This window comes from Halichoeres trimaculatus, unplaced genomic scaffold (genome assembly GCF_033239565.1).
Source record: "Halichoeres trimaculatus isolate MK-OKI-2021-1 unplaced genomic scaffold, fHalTri1.1 fHalTri1_scaffold_15, whole genome shotgun sequence".
NCBI classification, from domain to species: domain Eukaryota; kingdom Metazoa; phylum Chordata; class Actinopteri; order Labriformes; family Labridae; genus Halichoeres; species Halichoeres trimaculatus.
Window position 1 is genome coordinate 253,497 of NW_027437193.1, and position 20,777 is coordinate 274,273.

General features: G+C 50.6%; 1 protein-coding gene across 1 annotated transcript in view; it reads right to left on the minus strand.

Moving 5' to 3' along the window:
- LOC141803998 (unconventional myosin-X-like) overlaps positions 1 to 20,777 on the minus strand; it is a 106,465-nt gene that overhangs the window by 73,392 nt on the left and 12,296 nt on the right. Inside the window, 1 exon segment of the mRNA XM_074688174.1 lies at positions 6,751 to 6,849. Within this exon segment, the coding sequence (XP_074544275.1) occupies positions 6,751 to 6,849 (99 nt within the window).

Below are 20,777 nucleotides of genomic sequence, written 5' to 3' on the forward strand. Positions count from 1 at the left end.
TTCATGCAACATTAATAAGATCCTGTGAGCTGAAAGGAAACCCTCCTCCTCTGCTCCTCCCAGCTCCTGTTTCAGCCCGTCTTCTCACAGGTGACATATGGCAGACATCAGGTAAACACGACCCTGGGCTGGAAACGCGTCAGAGGCAGACGGCTGCTTATCATCTGTGTCCGAGGACAAAGATGAGCTGCTTTCCCAGACTTCACTCAGTGGGAAGTGCTTGTTCTACAACAGAGTCAGAACCTGAGATAAGAGACTCAAAGAGTGCAGACGGTGGTACCCTGGTACCCTGGTACCCTGGTACCCTGATACCCTGGTACCCTGATACCCTGATCCCCTGATCTCCTGATCTCCTGATACCCTGATACCCTGATCCCCTGATCCCCTGATCTTCTGATCTCCTGATCCCCTGATCCCCTGATCCCCTGGTACCCTGGTACCCTGGTACCTACCAGAGCTCATCTACCAACTCCAACCTCACCAAGCAGAGCTAACGTAACCTGGCTCTTCATTTTATTGATAGACTCTCAAGTTTGAACAGACCACAGCAGAATAACTGCTGACTGTGGGTTGGAGGCTACATTAGCACAAACACATTAACCTGGGTTTAGCCTTTAGCTCCTGTTGTAGCATTTAGCTTGTATTTTCGATCTTTAGCTCGTGTATCAGTCTTCGGCTCTTGTTTTAGCCTTCAGCTTGTGTTTTAGCTTGTGTTTTATCCTTTAGCCCGTGTTCTAGCCATTAGCTTGTGTTTCTTAGCCTTTAAGGGGTTTTAGCCTCTAGCCCAGTGGTTCCCAACCTTTTCCAACTCAGGGCCCACTTTTAAGTCTCAGACATTTTTGCGGCCCAGCCCAGACTGGTAAGTACATAAAAACATACCACAAATTAAAACCTCCATAGATTAATTATCAATTTAACACAAACATAGTTTAGCTTTATCTAATGGCACAGTTTACAGTCAGCTCTGTCTTTTTATCTGGGCTTAAAAAAGTGTTTTAAATTTATTAGACAGGCTGATGCTCAGTAATATATAAAACATTTTATTCTCAAATCATACACTGGGTTATAATATTCATACAATCATAGTTACTCATAGTTAATTAGAGAGTCAATCTGATCGTTAAGTCTGGATCAGGATCAGGATCAGGATCGGGATCGGGATCAGGATCAGGATCAGGATCAGGATCGGGATCAGGATCAGGATAAGGATCGGGATCGGGATCAGGATCAGGCAGATATCTAGAAGAGGGACTTTTCCAAGAAGACTTAAACTCGTTTTGCAATTTACAAGGTCAAAGTATCGTTAGCAGTGGCCAGTTAACTTCCCACCTTTGCCTCTTGCTTGGTTGAAAAAAACATTAGATGGAGTCGGCATTTCAGATTTGATCTGATATTTCTGATTTGTCCACAGGTTTCAGGAAAAGGCTAAATATGCTGAAGACACAAAAAGATGTTTTGATGTTGAGGACTTTCATGGATTCATCATCAATGACCAGATCAGATACGGAGCCTCGAACACTGAGCTCAAACGAGCACAACCACAGAGCCACAGAGAGAGCTGGTCGCCAGAAAAAAACAGCCTCTGTCTGAAGAGTCAGTCACATCTGACCCCGACACACACACACACACACACACACACACACACACACACACACACACACACACACACACACACACACACACACACACACACACACACACACACGTCCAAACCCCTCACTGTGTCCCGTCAGGCCTAATTTCACACACCCCTGCAGCAGCGGCGCTTCGGGGGAAACTGGACGTCACTGAAACGCCTCACAGGCAGAAGAAACGTGACCGTGGCTTTCAGCAGGGAAGCGTCAACGCAGTAACAACCTGCGCCTTCTGACCGGTTCATGAGCAAGGCAGTGGCTTCAGGCCACCACCACTGTTTGGGCCAGAGAAATGAAGGAGCCTGAGGAGAAGACCTGAGGTTACCGGACACAGAAAACAAATGTTCAGCTCTCTGGTTGGCCGTCTGTTCCAGAAACATCTCTCGTGGTTAGATAGAGGCCAGTGGGCGCGTCACACCAACCAATAGCAACACCTGCTGTAAAGACTGAACCGTCTGAACTCTCTGAGGTAAACACAGACCAAGAACTAACTGGTTGGACCGGTCTAATGTAAACAGTTTTCAGTCAACAGAGCCACACGTGCTCTCAGACCAGGAAATGACAGTTAGGTGCTGTAAACACACCTCACAGGAGTGTTTTCAGAGCGTTTCTAAGCCAACACTTCTTAAAAACACATTTCACGTGATGGTCCTGGTTCTGATACAGGGTTACAGTAAACCACACAGAACCGTCATCCAGCAGAGGAGGGGCAGCACAGAGTCACATGATGAAACGCTGCGTCGTGTCACTTTGGAAGGACAGCACAACCCTAACCCTAACCCGACCCGGGAGCTGCTGCACAGCCTTCCTCTGGGTGTCTGACTTCTGAGGCCAAGGCCGGTTTCAGATCAGCCCCCTTCCAAACACCTGAATGTGACAAACCTCCCCATGGACCAGGACCCCCAGACCAGGCTCTGTGGGCTCTGTGCAGACTCACAGACCTCAGGGGGCCCGGACAGGGGGCCCGGACAGGGGGCCAGGACAGGGGGCGCTCTCTGTCTCTCTTTTTGTCATGTCCACGGTTTTAATGGTTACAGTATCTCCCCTTCAGGCCTCCACAGAGGGCCGGTCTGTCCTCTGGCTTTGTCCTAATTAGGTCTCTAACTGGTCCAGTTGTCTTTGTGAATGTGAAGAGGGTCCACGCTGTGCTGACAAAGCCGTGGGGCCCAGGCGCTAAGCCTAGCGACAGATGCTAACTGGGGTAAATCTCTGTGAAACAAAGCCATTAGACAGCATCTCTGCAGGGGAGGAGGGGGGTCACTGCTGAACCCTGGGATCAGCAGACTCTGGACCCTGATCGGCCTGGATTCAGTTTCTTATCTTTATTTAAGTGGATCATTAAACCAATTCACGTTAACGCCGGCCAATCAAAACCCCCGGACATGAGATGACATCCTATGATGACGTGAAGTAATATTCCTGCTGATGTACGTGATAATTTCATCATGGCTGAAGCACCTTGATGGGATCATCCATTCATCCATTCATCCATTCATCCATTCATCCATTCATCCATTCATCCCTGCTGTTTCTATCATCACTGGCTCATTCTTTAGGTTTCATGATGAGGTCACAGCGTGGCTTTGGTCCCTGATGATACTGTATTATCATCTATCCAACGACGTTTCATTGTGAAGTTTAGTGATAGTTTTACACCAACACAGTTTCCTGTATTAATGTTTATTATCACTCACGTATCTGGTCAAGTATCAGTATCTGACAGAAGTATCTCCTCACATCCTATCATGGATAATACTGTACCAGGGCTGTGTCATGATTAAATAACATGGTCTGAAAGCGTCTGCTAAACCAAACTGTATTAAACTGTACAAACTGTAAAAACTGTAGAAACTGTAGAAACTGTAAAAACTGTAGAAACTGTAGAAACTGTAAAACTTTAAAAACTGTAAAAACTGTAAAAACTGTAGAAACTGTAGAAACTGTAAAAACTTAAAAACTGTAAAAACTGTAGAAACTGTAGAAACTGTAGAAACTGTAAAAACTGTAGAAACTGTAGAAACTGTAGAAACTGTAAAAACTGTAGAAACTGTAAAAACTGTAGAAACTGTGGAAACTGTATTAAACTGTACAAACTGTAAAAACTGTAGAAACTGTAGAAACTCTAGAAACTGTATTAAACTGTACAAACTGTAAAAACTGTAGAAACTGTAGAAACTGTAGAAACTGTAGAAACTGTAAAAACTGTAGAAACTGTAGAAACTGTAAAAACTGTAGAAACTGTAGAAACTGTAGAAACTGTAGAAACTGTAGAAACTGTAAAAACTGTAGAAACTGTAGAAACTGTAGAAACTGTAGAAACTGTAAAAACTGTAGAAACTGTAGAAACTGTAAAAACTGTGGAAACTGTAGAAACTGTAGAAACTGTAGAAACTGTAAAAACTGTAGAAACTGTAGAAACTGTAGAAACTGTAAAAACTGTAAAAACTGTAGAAACTGTAGAAACTGTAAAAACTGTAGAAACTGTAGAAACTGTGGAAACTGTAGAAACTGTAGAAACTGTAGAAACTGTAAAAACTGTAGAAACTGTAGAAACTGTAGAAACTGTAAAAACTGTAAAAACTGTAGAAACTGTAGAAACTGTAAAAACTGTAAAAACTGTAGAAACTGTAGAAACTGTAGAAACTGTAGAAACTGTAGAAACTGTAAAAACTTTAAAAACTGTAAAAACTGTAGAAACTGTAGAAACTATCAGACCTGCTCACGTCTCATGGTCACCAAACACCAAACCACAGCATCACTTCTTACTTCCTGGATCAGTGCTGTGATATCTGGATAGTTTACTTTATGTCTACACACACACACACACACACACACACACACACACACACACCCTGGTTGGATGAACCTGAGCGTGGTCCAGCGGCGCCCTGAGCAGAGGGGCGTGGCCTGGGTGAGGGGGATTTAACAGAAGCTCTGAGTTGGTAAAAGCAGGAGATAAGAATGTTTTAATCTGACTCTAAATCTCCAGGACAATACGCTGGCTCGACATGACCCTAAACCCCTCAGCGCTCATTTACACGCCCTCTTCTGGCGCTCTCAGCGCCTCATGCAGGTCGGCTTTGTTGGAGCCGTCAGCACAGGACGGAGGCGGAGACTAATCCGCCCAAACAGGTCACTTAGAGGATGGTTTGGTGACTTTTTGGGCCAAACTGGGAGAACAGTCAGGTTAAAGTGTGCTCTCCCTCCCTGAACAGCAGCAGAGTGTTAAAACGCCGCGATGCTTTCATTCTGGGATCCTGTGGAGCTGGACCTGGTCTGGAGGAGCTGGTTTGGAGGACCTGGTTTAGACCTGGTTTAAAGGAGCTGGTTTGGAGGAGCTGGTTTGGAGGAGCTGGTTTAGAGGAGCTGGTTTGGAGGAGCTGGTTTAGACCTGGTTTGGAGGAGCTGGTTTGGAGGAGCTGGTTTAGACCTGGTCTGGAGAAGCTGGTCTGGAGGAGCTGGTCTGGAGGAGCTGGTTTGGAGAAGCTGGTCTGGAGGAGCTGGTCTGGAGGAGCTGGTCTGGAGGACCTGGTCTGGAGGAGCTGGTCTGGAGGACCTGGTCTGGAGGACCTGGTCTGGAGGACCTGGTCTGGAGGACCTGACAGGGTGCTGGTTGCTCTGTGTTTGGAGTCAGGGCGGAGCCACAGCCTGTCTGTGGAGCTGAACGGCTCCAGAAGGAGAGTCTCTGATGAGTTCGAGGAAACGTTGGGGGTTGATCCGGTCTCTGAGGCAGCACAAACGGACCAGTGTCCACTTTCAGAACGAGCCTGTTTGGTAAACTCATAAGACCCTGGGAGACCCTGTCCCAAACATCCCTCACCTCGTCTCCATCCTGTGTTTTCACAAAGAGGTGGTGCAGAGCTGTACAGGCTGAGGGAGATTTACTGCACCCTGAGCTGGTCTGAAGTGATCGGACTGGACTCTGCAGAGCTTCACCTGCTTCACCAGCAGTCCGCTGTTTCTGCTCCACGCTGTTTGGGTTTTTAGAAACGGCTTGGATCAGCTTCAGACGGCTCTGTCTCCTTTAAGAGTCAACAAACCCATCTACAGTGAAATAAAGCTTACAGGCTAACAGGCTAACAGGCTAACAGGCTAACAGGCTAACAGGCTAACAGGCTAGCTGCAGAGCTACACGGCTGTCTGTCTCCTGTCTTGGACTCATTTTCCCTGAGCAGCCTTTGTGGTCGTCTTACTGCCCTCTGCTGGTGTCTCGGAGTGATGCTGAGAAACTGGTCCATGCTTTGGTTTCTTCTAGGCTGGACTACTGTAGCTCTCTTTGATCCGGCTGTCCTAATAAGTCTATTAGGACTCTTCAGCTGGTTCAGAATGCTGCCGCTCGGGTACTGACTTGGACTGGGAGGAGAGAGCACATCTCTCCTCTGTTAGCGTCTCTACACTGGTTACCTATAAAATCTAGGATAGAGTTTAAAATTCTTCTTCTGACTTACAAAGAGCTTAATGGCATCGGGCCATCATATCTTAAAGACTTAATCGTTCCGTATTATCCGTCTAGGTCTTTGAGTTCTCAACATGCAGGTCTGCTCGTTGTACCTAGGGTCTCTAAAAGTAGTCTGGGAGGTGGAGCCTTTAGTTATCAGGCTCCTCTTCTTTGGAATAACTTACCGGTTGAGGTCCGGGGAGCAGACACGGTCTCAACCTTTAAGAGTAGACTCTCTCTCCTCTATCTGTCTCTCTAACCCCATCAGTCTCCTCAGATGTCTGTCTCACATGAGTCTGGTTCTGTCCGAGGTTTCTGCCTGTTAAAGGGAAGTTGTTCCTCTCCATTGTAACTTGCTAAATGCTGCAGAGCTCTGTCCTCATGGTGGGTTAAGATCAGATCAGACTCCTGATCTGGTCTTCATGTTGGTTTCTGATAATAACATTTTATTAACATTTACGGATCTAGACCTGTAAAGATTGATTGATTGATTGATTGATTGACTGATTGATTGATTGATTGATTGATTGATTGATTGATTGATTGATTGATTGATTGATTGATTGATTGATTGATTGATTGATTGATTGATTGATTGATTGTCCTCACTCCCTGCGTGTCCCACATTGATCAAAAGGTGAAAATGAGTCTCCTTGAACAGACTCCAGGTGGTCTTACCTGTCCATAGTCCGTAGCGAAGACGATGACTCCTCCAGAGCAGGAGGACACAGTGCTGGGGAGGTACTGCTCCTCCTCCCGTAGCCACACACGGTCACCCTGAAGGAGAGAGGAAGAGGAAGAGGAGGTTAAAGTCACCCAGAGTGAAGCTTCACTGACCTCCAGCTCGTCTGCGTATCGTAGCATCGTTGGCGTATGAACAAGTCTCCCTGAGTTTGCTGCTCCAGCAGCTTTCTGACCAGCAGGAGCAGAGGGGAGCAGAGGGAGCAGAGGGGAGCAGAGAGGAGCAGAGGGGAGCAGAGAGGAGCAGAGAGGAGCAGAGAGGAGCAGAGGGAGCAGAGAGGAGCAGAGGGAGCAGAGGGGAGCAGAGAGGAGCAGAGGGGAGCAGAGGGGAGCAGAGGGAGCAGAGAGGAGCAGAGGGAGCAGAGGGGAGCAGAGAGGAGCAGAGGGGAGCAGAGGGGAGCAGAGAGGAGCAGAGAGGAGCAGAGGGAGCAGAGGGGAGCAGAGGGAGCAGAGGGGAGCAGAGAGGAGCAGAGGGGAGCAGAGGGGAGCAGAGAGGAGCAGAGAGGAGCAGAGGGAGCAGAGAGGAGCAGAGGGAGCAGAGGGGAGCAGAGAGGAGCAGAGGGGAGCAGAGGGGAGCAGAGGGGAGCAGAGGGAGCAGAGGGGAGCAGAGAGGAGCAGAGGGGAGCAGAGAGGAGCAGAGGGAGCAGAGGGGAGCAGAGGGAGCAGAGAGGTGCAGAGGGAGCAAAGGGGAGCAGAGGGAGCAGAGGGGGCAGAGGGGAGCAGAGAGGAGCAGAGGGAGCAGAGAGGAGCAGAGGGGAGCAGAGGGGAGCAGAGGGAGCAGAGAGGAGCAGAGGGGAGCAGAGGGGAGCAGAGGGGAGCAGAGAGGAGCAGAGGGAGCAGAGGGGAGCAGAGAGGAGCAGAGGGGAGCAGAGGGGAGCAGAGGGGAGCAGAGAGGAGCAGAGGGGAGCAGAGAGGAGCAGAGGGAGCAGAGGGGAGCAGAGGGAGCAGAGAGGTGCAGAGGGAGCAGAGGGGAGCAGAGAGGAGCAGAGGGAGCAGAGGGGAGCAGAGAGGGAGCAGAGGGAGCAGAGGGGAGCAGAGAGGGAGCAGAGGGAGCAGAGGGGAGCAGTGGGGAGCAGAGGGAGCAGTGAGGAGCAGAGGGGACCAGAGGGGAGCAGAGGGAGCAGAGGGAGCAGAGAGAAGCAGAGAGGGAGCAGAGGGAGCAGAGGGGAGCAGAGGGAGCAGAGGGAGCAGAGAGAAGCAGAGAGGGAGCAGAGGGAGCAGAGGGGAGCAGAGGGAGCAGAGGGAGCAGTGAGGAGCAGAGGGGAGCAGAGGGAGTAGAGGGGAGCAGAGAGGAGCAGAGAGGGAGCAGGGGGAGCAGAGAGGAGCAGAGGGAGCAGTGGGGAGTAGAGGGAGCAGAGGGGAGCAGAGGGAGTAGAGGGGAGCAGAGAGGAGCAGAGAGGGAGCAGAGGGAGCAGAGAGGAGCAGAGAGGAGCAGAGGGAGCAGAGGGGAGCAGAGGGAGCAGTGGGGAGCAGAGGGAAGCAGAGGGAGCAGTGGGGAGCAGAGGGAGCAGAGGGAGCAGTGAGGAGCAGAGGGGAGCAGAGGGAGTAGAGGGGAGCAGAGAGGAGCAGAGAGGGAGCAGAGGGAGCAGAGAGGAGCAGAGAGGAGCAGAGGGAGCAGAGGGAGCAGAGAGAAGCAGAGAGGGAGCAGAGGGAGCAGAGGGGAGCAGAGGGAGCAGAGGGAGCAGTGAGGAGCAGAGGGGAGCAGAGGGAGTAGAGGGGAGCAGAGAGGAGCAGAGAGGGAGCAGAGGGAGCAGAGAGGAGCAGAGAGGAGCAGAGGGAGCAGAGGGGAGCAGAGGGAGCAGTGGGGAGCAGAGGGAAGCAGAGGGAGCAGTGGGGAGCAGAGAGGAGCAGAGAGGAGCAGAGAGGAGCAGAGGGAGCAGTGGGGAGCAGAGGGGAGCAGAGTCTGGTTTCAGGACCCTGACCCGGCCTCCCAGGAGTCCGTAAAGCTGCAGGTTTATTGGTTTTTCAGTGACCCAGAGGAGCAGGAAACAGGGATCTACCTGCTGACCCCGAGTTTCCTGCCTCTGATGGTTTCCTCCAGCTGACAGATGGAGCTTCCCGCTCTGCTGAGAGTGAGAGGGAGTCAGGACTCAGGACTCAGGACCAGGTCTGGGTCTGGGTCTGGGTCTGGGTCTGGGTCTGGCTGTGACACCAACACAGCAGATCCACGTGAACACAGAGACTTCAGCAGTGCGAGTTGTGGCGTTTCTGAAGGTTTGTGCCAGCGTTAACCAGGGGACAGTGGACAGACATCGTTTCTGACTGGGATCAGAGCATTAGCCTTTACATGCTAATGCTAATGCTAATGCTAATGCTAATGCTAATGAGAAAAACAAACGCTGCACTTTTTGAGGGAAGCCCCTCCCCCTCTCTGAACCAGACACACAAACGACCTCTGACCCAGAGCCCTCGCTTTGACAGTGTCGTCGTGGAGCGGGACACACACACACACACACACACACAAACACACACACACACACACACACACAGTCAGACAGGGTAAAGCTCAGGTCTGCAGTGTCAGCAGTGGATCAGTGGATCAGTGGATCGGGGGGAGCGTGTATCGTCCCGTCTGTCCGCTCTGAAGAGCAAAGCAGACACTCAGAGGATCCTGGGAGAGATAAATCTGACGCTCAGAGGAAACTCATCCAGACATCACAGCGACCCACAGAGGAAACACTCTGCTGTGATGATGTGAAAAACCAGATCCAGATCCAGATCCAGATCCAGCCAGCAGAGGCCGTCCAAACGTGTGGACGTGTTTTTAGAGTAAAACAGTCAGAAAGTAAGCGACTGACTGTTTCACTGCTCTGACTCCATGAGCTCGCTCCTCCACTTTAACGCCATGATGTCACAGCGCTGCTGGACAAAAGTTTGTGGAGAGCTCTTGTTCAAACTGTCCAGTGTTTGATGACGTAGATTGTTTCGTTTTGAAGCGGATGAGGCTGAAAAGTCTTGATAAACGTGGCGCTCCGACCAATCGCTCGCATCGATCATGTCTGAAGAGTTAAACTGAGGATGGGTGGAGCCTACCTGGCCACCAGGTGAGCTGATACTTCCTGCTTCTTTTGGCTCATGTAAACTGAAAGTTAAATAATAATTGTTTTTCTGGTCATCACTTCTTTGTGTTTTCACAGTTTGTCATCTACAGGAAACAAATAAAGTTTGATTCAGAGGTTCATTCATGAACAGACGCACAGAAACCTCCAGGACGGCTCGGACACAGCCGCCGCCGTCTGGCTCTGTGAGGCCGCACAGGAAGCAGACGAAGGAGGACGTTGTGACGCGCACAGAGAGGAGGCGTGGCATGTGGGCCCAGGACCAGGGCCCACATGTGGCGCCAGTCAGACCTCTGAGGGGTCAAACCTGAGTGGACTATCTCAGTCAGAGTCCCAGGCGGACTTTAACAAACAGGTCTGACCATTAAAGGGAAAGTCCGGCATTTTTCCCACGTATTTCACCGTCGAGACGTCTGGAAGTAAAGTCCTCAGCTCCTGTTCTGGCTCCAAGCGGGCACTTTGGCACACGCAGGACTTCAGAGTCCTGGTTAGACAGACTCTGGTTTTTCCTGTCGTCCTCTCGGACTCTTCAAAGAGAGCAGCCTGCCTTCACTTCGCTCCTTCAGTGATCCTTTCTTTGAAACTTAGCAGCTAAAACCCACGTACCAACGTAATCCAGCTGCTCATAAACCTCCATCCCTCAGACTGACGCTGAAGACAAAGACCCCATCCTGAATCCTGACCCCTCAAAGACTCTTTACACCAAGGAAAGTCTGCTTCATTGGTTCTGGGAGAGAAATTTATTCATCAAACGTGGAGTCTGCAGGTTTTTTCTCCTCTTGGCTGACTCTGACGCTGCAGCCTCCTGAGGTTGACTTTAAGTTTGTGTCGTCTCCAAGCGTCTGAGTCTTTCCCATCAGCCTCTGGTCGTCGCGTCAGCCACACGCCCGGGCTGTCCAGAGAGGAACCAGCTCCTGGCCTTGACCCTGATCCTCCAAGCCAGACCCAGAATCACCAGCAGACCCCTCACTGAGGGACCCCTCACTGATCTCCAGGAGAGGAACCGGGGCAGCGACCCTGCCCTGCGTGTTTTCCCTCCCTGACCTCGACATGTGTGGCTGCTCCCCCAGCGGGACGTGGGAGGAGGGCGGGGGAGGAGGGCAGGGGAGGAGGGCGAGGGAGGAGGGCGGGGGTCCGGCAGGATGAGGATCTGTGCTGCTCAGAGTGTTCGTACGCCACCAGGGTGGGGAATGAGCAGCTGTCTCTGAGGGAGATTCCACTTCCTCTCTGCTAACAAACGCCGTCCTGTGCTCCACCACAGCCAGCCTCTCTGTGGAGGACAACGCTGGACTGTGACTGCACACAGCGCAGAGGATTTATGAGCTGCTGCTCCCAAACAACTGCTGCTGTTTGCTGCCTCTGCCTCTGCTGCAGCACTCGGCTGCAGACACGCATCAGACGCTCTACATCAGACGCTCTGCATCAGACACTCTGCATCAGAGGCTCTGCATCAGACGCTCTACATCAGACGCTCTGCATCAGACGCTCTACATCAGACACTCTACATCAGATGCTCTGCATCAGACGCTCTGCATCAGACGCTCTGCATCAGACACTCTACATCAGACGCTCTGCATCAGATGCTCTGCATCAGACGCTCTGCATCAGACGCTCTGCATCAGACGCTCTACATCAGACGCTCTGCATCAGACGCTCTACATCAGACGCTCTTCATCAGACACTCTGCATCAGACACTCTGCATCAGACAATTTGACTCAGACGCTCTACATCAGACGCTCTACATCAGACACTCTACATCAGACGCTCTTCATCAGACACTCTACATCAGACGCTCTACATCAGACGCTCTGCATCAGACGCTCTGCATCAGACGCTCTGCATCAGACACTCTACATCAGACGCTCTGCATCAGACGCTCTGCATCAGACGCTCTTTATCAGACGCTCTACATCAGACAGTCTGCACGCTGTTTGAGTCCAACCCTCCCAGCAGCTTCAGCCCGTTGTGTGAACACTGTGTTGTCACTGCTGACCTTTGACCTCGCCTCCAGCAGCAAAGCAGCACATCAGCAGCAGCAGCAGCAGGCTGCATGAGTCTGAACAGCATCTGATCACCACGAGGCTCAGGACTGGATTTATGACAGCACCAAGGAACCACCAGACCCAGAACTCCTGAAAGAGTGTGTGTGTGTGTGTGTGTGTGTGTGTGTGTGTGTGTGTGTGTGTGTGTGTGTGTGTTTGTGTGTATGTGTGTGTGTGTGTGTGTGTGTGTGTGTGTGTGTTTGTGTGTGTGTGTGTGTGTGTGAGTGTGTGTGTGTGTGTGTGAGTGTGTGTGTGTGTGTGTGTGTGTGTGTGTGTGTGTGTGTTTGTGTGTGTGTGTGTGTGTGTGAGTGTGTGTGTGTGTGTGTGTGAGTGTGTGTGTGTGTGTGTGTGTGTGTGTGTGTTTAATAGGCTTTCCCAGAACTTCCCAACAGTCAACAGCGAGACTTATCAGCTCCCACAATCCTTTGCTCCCACTGTGTGTCCACTGATTTAAATGTGAATCGCTCCAGCCGCTCAATCTGATTGGCTCTGGATCAGGGAGCGTCCTGGATCAGGGAGCGTCCTGGATCAGGGAGCGTCCTGGATCAGGGAGCGTCCTGGATCAGGGAGAGTCCTGGATCAGCGCTGGACGTGAGCCAGACGATTCAAACAGAAAGAGACGGTTACTCACTTTAACCTCCCTCATAAAAACCACTTCCTGTTTAAGGTTAATGGTTAAACCGTCCAATCAGCTGTCCTGAGCTTATCTGCAGAGCCAAACCAAACAAAGACCTGATACGGTCTGCCACACAACCTGACCGACCGAGGATCAGGGTCTGATCCAGAGAGACTCAGGATCAGGGTCTGACCCAGAGAGACTCAGGATCAGGGTCAGATCCAGAGAGACTCAGGATCAGGGTCTAAACCTGAAAGACTGGAGGTCCATAAAATGAGGCACACACACACACACACACACACACACACACACACACACACACACACACACACACACACACACACACACACACACACACACACACACAGTGGGCCTGAGTCCCCTCTCCTGAACCTCAGTCCACCTTAAAAGAGCTGATTTAAGGAAGTGCTGCTTCTTTTCTCCCTGAGGCTGACACAAAGGGTCTTTCCTGGGATCATTCAGGGTCTCCAGCTGACGGTGGGACACCTGGTCTAAGGTTAGTCCAGGTACCCTAACCCTGACCTTAGTCTTCCACATTCTTTGGCTCCTCTCTGACTTCAGTTTTAGTCCCATTCATCCTCACATCAAGCCTGAGTATAAACCCATCACCCTCCGTTTATCTGTTCGTGGTAAACGTGTCTGAATGAGACGTTCCCTCACACCAGTTTATCAGTTTATCAGTTTATTAGTTTATTAGTTTCTCAGTTTCTCAGTTTATCAGTTTCTCAGTTTCTCAGTTTCTCAGTTTATCAGTTTATCAGTTTCTCAGTTTTTCAGTTTATCAGTTTTTCAGTTTCTCAGTTTCTCAGTTTCTCAGTCCGTCTGGTTTTTGAAGCTTCTTGTTTCTGCTCTTATCACGAGATCTCCATGAATTCTTCCTTAACTCACTTAGTCTCTGTCCTCAGACCCAGTCAGGAAACAGGGTCTGAACCGTCTGAGCCGTCATTCACTGACGGTGCAGCTCTTTATGGAGCGTTGGTGCTGTTGCAGGGTGGAGTCTGGCTCTGGGTAAACCTGGTGGGGCTGTTGCAGGGTGGAGTCTGGCCCTGGGTAAACCTGGTGGGGCTGTTGCAGGGTGGAGTCTGGCCCTGGGTAAACCTGGTGGGGCTGTTGCAGGGTGGAGTCTGGCCCTGGGTAAACCTGGTGGGGCTGTTGCAGGGTGGAGTCTGGCCCTGGGTAAACCTGGTGGGGCTGTTGCAGGGTGGAGTCTGGCCCTGGGTAAACCTGGTGGGGCTGTTGCAGGGTGGAGTCTGGCTCTGTGTAAACCTGGTGGTCTCTGGGAACCTGACGTAGACCTTGGGGCTGTTGCAGGGTGGAGTCTGACAGTAACTGAGCACAGTCACATGATCATCATTATAACTGCTGCTTCACCTCCTTCATTGAGTTTCCAGGCCTTCAAACCCTCAATCAGACGTTACCCTCCACTGACCCGCCCAGCTCAGGGAGCAGAGCCAGGTTTTCTCCTGCCTCACTGAGACGAGCTTCAGCTGGAGCCTTAACTCCACCGCGCCTCGTTTTTTAAGGAGGTTTTTCCAGACTTTAACCAAAACTGAGAGTGGAGGACGTCAGACAAACGTCAGACAAACGTCAGACAAACGTCAGACAAACGTCAGACAAAGTCAGACAAACGTCAGACAAACGTCAGACAAACGTCAGACAAACGTCAGACAAAGTCAGACAAACGTCAGACAAACGTCAGACAAACGTCAGACAAACGTCAGACAAACGTCAGACAAACGTCAGACAAACATCGGACAAACATCAGACAAACGTCAGACAAACATCAAACAAACGTCAAACAAACGTCAGACAAACGTCAGACAAACGTCAGACAAACGTCAGAAAAACATCGGACAAACATCAGACAAACGTCAGACAAACATCAAACAAACGTCAGACAAACATCAGACAAACGTCAGACAAACATCAAACAAACGTCAGACAAACGTCAGACAAACGTCAGACAAACGTCAGACAAACATCAAACAAACGTCAGACAAACGTCAGACAAACATCAGACAAACGTCAGACAAACATCAAACAAACGTCAGACAAACGTCAGACAAACGTCAGACAAACATCAGACAAACGTCAGACAAACGTCAAACAAATGTCAGACAAACGTCAGACAAACGTCAGACAAACATCAGACAAACGTCAGAAAAACATCAGACAAACGTCAGACAAACGTCAGACAAACGTCAGACAAACGTCAGACAAACGTCAGACAAACATCAGACAAACGTCAGACAAACGTCAGACAAACGTCAGACAAATGTCAGACAAATGTCAGACAAACGTCAGACAAACATCGGACAAACGTCAGACAAATGTCAGACAAACGACTGACAAACGTCAGACAAATGTCAGTGATGCTTCAGTGCTTCCTGAAGTTAAAGGCCACAGAGTTGGCGCTGATGCTGAAATTAAACACTTGTTTGTGGCGACTCTTGGTGTCGTCCAATCAGAGCTCTCCGGCCTCTGAATGAACACAGAATCTCAGCCTGGGGGAAAACGCGGCTGAATGAAACGTAGACCAGGACAGAGGAACTGACGGCTCTTTAAAGCGACAGACGCCCCAGCAGCCATCGCCCTCCGTCTGATGTGGCAGCACAACAACAGCAGAGCCCCTCCCGGCCCGATCACCCCCACGCGGCCTGAGAGCGCGGCCCACAAAGAGCCAAACTCTGAATGTGAAACACGGCTGTTAGCTCCAGGACTTAAATGAAACCATGTGTGGAGCAGGAATTCTGCAGCCGCATCCGGTCGATGAAAGCCTCCCCCTGAAAATTCAGACATTTCTTCTGGATCCAGAGAGAGGTTCATCAAACTGCAGCTCTCTGTAGTCCTGGTTCAGTCCTGGTTTCTCAGAGCCTCCATGGGCAGGAAAACAGGTCTGCACGGCTCCTGTGGCGGGGCCGGGTTGTTCTTTGGCGTCTAAACGTCTAAACGTCTAAACGTGACGGAGATATTTGGATCCATCCTGGTGAAAAACTCTCCAACGGACAGAAACACAAGCAGCCGAGGACACACACACCCACTCTACACACACCCACTCTGCAAACACACACACACACACACACACACACACACACACACACACACACACACACACACACACACACACACACACACACACACACACACACACACACACTGTGTTGTGGATAATCGGAGGCTAATTGTTTTCACGTGAACACGTAAAGCAGCCGCTATCAAACACACACGGCGGGTTTTATCAGCTTCAGACGCTTTGAAAAGTCGCTGACTGGATTCTTCAAATGACGCTGCAAAAATCTGAGTGTTTCTAGAGGAGAAGTCACGAAACACCGACACAGCTTTGAACACCAACAACCCTGTGGTTAAACTCAGCCTGTGGTCCCAGAGCGGCTGAACATGTCGTCCAAAGGGACCCGAGCACTGAAGCTGGGCCGCCCGCTCTAATGATGCTGAAAGGTCCAGAAAGGTCCAGACTCTCACTGTAAAAGTCTCTACACCTGCAGCTTCAAACAGACATGACTGAACAGCCTTAAACCCACAGTGAGGGTACCCCAAACCGTCTCAAAGCCAGCTCCAGGATGCCTTTCACAGCAGGCTTTGAAAGGAGGCATCGTCCCATGGTTCCCTGATCCGTCTCTACGGGCAGCTGGGGTTTAACCTTCACCACTTCAAGACCAGACAAAACAGGCAGGCTAATTATCCTGTCAAACATTTCACGAAATGGCCTCAGAAGAATGAACAACGTGTATGGGTACCTCTAAACAACATGTGCAGTGTGAAACTAGCTGTAGGATGTGTTTTTTAAAATCCACCAGAGGAAAACCTTAGACAAAGCAAAAGTCTCCTTCAAACTCTCAGTTATATTACAGACAATCAGGAAACAGCATCTAAGAGGTACCTCCAAACAAACAGCGAGGTATTCCTACAAAGAACTGCACAGGGTACCTGTGAGCTCGAAGGTGGCTGTAAAAAGTGAAACAGGTTTTGATCAAACTGAAAGGAGCATCTAACGGTACCTGAACCAGGGTCAGGGTACCCAGAGACAGGAAACCTGGGTACCAAAGCAGCTGGGTGTTTAAAATGAAGTGAACCCAGAATCTTCCTACAGCTGTTACCTGAAGCAGGTATCCATCCAGGGTACCTGAAACTAGCTGCTACTGCTGAACCTGGATCATACCTGAACAAGGGGTTCACTGAAACAGGAGCTGAAGGCGTCAGGTGTGTAGCTGCTAACGGGTACCTAGACACAGATACTAACTGATGTAAACAGACAGATGTGATGGTGTGTGAGGGTTTGGTGAGAACTGGATGACTGAAATGTAAAGTCAGTGACAGCCGTCAGCCTGGCAGATAATCTCTTTGATACGAAGAATAAATACGTGTCACTGTGCCTTTAAATGGGCGAACACGGACTCGCCCAGTGTAACACCTGGTGTGTTTAAATTATTCACCAAATGATCGTCAGGAGGGGTCAAAGGTCACATCACTCAGCACACCGTGGGCGGGAGCAGAGCGTGGACTGGAGGATTCACAGGAAGCAGCTGCTCAGCCCAGGGTCCTGTGATCCGGTCACCAGGAGCGAGCGGCGACACCGAGACGTCCCCCAGGTGATACAAGTCACCCTGGATCCACAGCGAGCGGCCACACCGAGACGTCCCCCAGGTGATACAAGTCTCCCTGGATCCACAGCGAGCGGTTAAACCCGTCAGACACGTCTTTCCCACGCTATCACCGTCCTCTGAGTTCAGATGATCCTCAGCTGCTCCTGGATAATTAAAAGGCATGTCGGCCTGGATCTGCAGAGCAGCTGGAGGGTGGATCCACCAGAGTCTGCAGCTGACTCAGGAACTCTTTTTGTTTGGACCAGATTCAAACCGCCGGAGCAAACACAGCAGCACCCTGCTCCACGAGATGACAGAGAGAGAGAGCGGGAGGAGGACTGGGAACACGGAGCTGTGGTAACGACAAACGCCCCACGCCACGGGGGAATCTGCCAACCTGTCAGGTTTCCACGTCCAACCAGGCCCAACCAGGCCCAACCAGGTCCAACCAGGTCCAACCAGGCCCAACCAGGCCCAACCAGGTCCAACCAGGCCCAACCAGGCCCAACCAGGTCCAACCAGGTCCAACCAGGCCCAACCAGGCCCAACCAGGCCCAACCAGGTCCAACCAGGCCTAACCAGGCCCAACCAGGTCCAACCAGGCCCAACCAGGTCCAACCAGGTCCAACCAGGCCCAACCAGGTCCAACCAGGTCCAACCAGTCCCAACCAGTCCCAACCAGGCCCAACCAGGCCCAACCAGGTCCAACCAGGCCCAACCAGGCCCAACCAGGTCTGATTTGACCTGTGCTGGTCTCAGCTGGTATCCTCCTCTTTAAATCCAGTCGCTCCGTCATGCTCCAGCTCGCCCCCGGCCTGGTGTGTGTCTGAACGTGTCAGCGTCTCCGATGAATCTGGGGGATTTGCTGGGACACCTGGCTGACTCAGCAGGGCGCGGCAGGCTGCCCCGTTACGCCGCGCTGCAGAGTCTGAGCTGTGACAGAGATCCCTGAGGACACGTGAGTCTGAGCAGAGGAGAGCTTTTCTTTCTTTGGTGGATCCTGAGACTCTGACGCGGGTCAGATCTCCTCTAAGTTCATTTCTTGTCCTGACTCAGACCAGGATCACAGGGTTCAGAGCCCAGAACGCACAGAGAGCAGCTACAGATCAACAAATATCACTGAAGCAGTTTCACAGGACGGCGTGGGGTTGACCACGATGGAGAAAGGAGTTTTTATAAAAATACACATTTTAAACCTGAGTGGGCTGAAATCTCTTTGACGTCTTCATTCACCGAAACATCCTCACAGATCAACAGCAGGAGCTCCCAACACCTATGTCTGTCTATGTCTGTGGCTGTTTGTGTTTCCCTGAGTGGACACGTGCGTGACACGTGGCGTGCACATGGCCTGGACACGGTGGGCACACGGTGGGCACACGGCGTGGACACGGCGTGGACACGGTGTGCATACGGCGTGGACACGGCGTGAAAACACAAGCAGACATTTCATCAACAAACCAACTTCAAACATTGCTGTCAGCCTTAATGAACGCTCGACGACAGCCCTCAGCTGTTTCTCTGTTAGCTGAAGCGCTCTGAGCGTTGGTGCTTTTTACAGACTGAGTCTCTGAGTGAGTTCCTCCAATCACAGACTGCAGAGTTTCCAGCTCCACCTTCTGAGGTCAGATCGGTTTGGTCTGGTCCCCAAAACAGAAGGGAACCAGAAAGTGGGACGGTACGGGTCGGTGATTTGGGACCTGTCCTGGTTTAGGTCAGAGAATACACCACAGAATGATGAACTGAACTGGACTGAACTGAACTGGACTGAACTGAACTGAACTGGACTGAACTGAACTGAACTGGACTGGACTGAACTGAACTGAACTGAACTGGACTGAACTGGACTGAACTGGACTGAACTGAACTGGGTTGGACTGAACTGGACTGAACTGAACTGAACAGAACTGAACCGGACTGGACTGAGCCTGTTGTTGAACTGATCCGTTGGTGGGAGCAGGGTTTTAGAGACCAGGTCCTGAATGCAGGGGGATCAGTCCCTGGGTCTCATGGAGGATTGGACGAGCTCATCATGAATCACTGCGTACGCTGATGACACTCTGGTTTGATAATGAGACCATTGTTCCGGCTCAGCCTCTCATTCAGGCCTCAGAGCAGGAACAAAGAGCAGGAACAAAGAGCAGGACTAAGCTGGAACAAGAGTTTGAGATGTGATCGCTCCAGTTTCTGCTTAGCTTAGCATCACATCACCAGGAAACCTTCATGTTTTAATGTTTAATCAGGACTGACGAACGTTCAGGTGTAGCTTCAGGTTACTGTGTGTACGCCGTCTTATTATTCACACTCTGGTGCCGGCACCTGGCCCTGCTACTGACGACGGCTCAGGAAGGACACACGAGACGACAAAGGGCAGAGGAAAACACTTCAAGCCCAGCTCCAACATAAACAGACTCATCCTGCCATGAAAGGCAGACGCTGCAGAGAGAAACTCTTTGAATCAAAACTCTTTGAATCAAAACTCTTTGAAGGGCAGAAACTCTTCCTGTCAGGACTCGTGTCTTTGTGGACCCCCTTCCTGCCTTTCAGATCGTGTGTTTTCATCCAGAGAGCGCTCGATCTGCACCAGGCTCAAACACCAGTCGAGGGGGAAAGACGGGACTGACTTCTCTGAAACCCACCTGATGAGCTGAGTGTGTGGGATCAGCTGCACAAACGCAGTCGCTCACGCTGCCGGGCAGAAAGTGAAAAATGAAAACGCGTCTGGTTTGTGCTTTTTAAGCTCTTTCTGGCTCCAACAACAAAGCCACGGTGGATCCCACAAGCGCAGGCTGTAATCTCACTCGTGCTTGCTGGGCAGCTTCCTTGTTTTCTCCTCACTGAGGCAAACATGCAGCATCCACAGAAAACGCCAGCGGGGTTTGTTTGCTATTTTTGGTCAGGGACTTTTTGTTTGGGGGGGGGCAGCGGTTCAAACTTGGAGCTTTTTCTCTCTGACTGTTTGTCCCGTCACAAACTCTCACAGATGATCCACTTCTCCTTTACACTCTCCAGATTTAAAACTACACACCAGTCAAATAAATATCCTGTTACTGACTCATTCCTCTCCACACTGAGGCGTCTGCAGCGTCTGATGCAAACAAATCAAACGGGGAGAAGAAGAAAAAGAAGAAGAAGAAAGAGAAGAAGAAGAAGAAGAAGAAGAAGAAGAAGAAGAAGAAGAAGAAGAAGAAGAAGAAGAAAAAGAAGAAGAAGAAAGAGAAGAAGAAGAAGAAGAAGAAGAAGAAGAAGAAGAAGGAGAAGAAGAAGAAGAAGAAGAAGAAGAAGAAGGAGAAGAAGAAGAAGAAGAAGAAGAAGAAGAAGAAGAAGGAGAAGAAGAAGAAGAAGAAGAAGAAGAAGAAGAAAAAGAAGAAGAAGAAAGAGAAGAAGAAGAAGAAGAAGAAGAAGAAGCAGAAGAAGAAGAAGAAGAAGAAGGAGCTGGGATCAATGATGAACTGACTCTGAACTAAGTGGGCTCAGACCGGTTTGGACCACTAAAGAGCACTTAGACTGAGAGGAATGACCACACTCCCTCCACCAGAGCCCACCTGACCTACTTTCTTCCCCTGCAAGTGTGTGTGTGTGTGTGTGTGTGTGTGTGTGTGTGTGTGTGTGTGTGTGTGTGTGTGT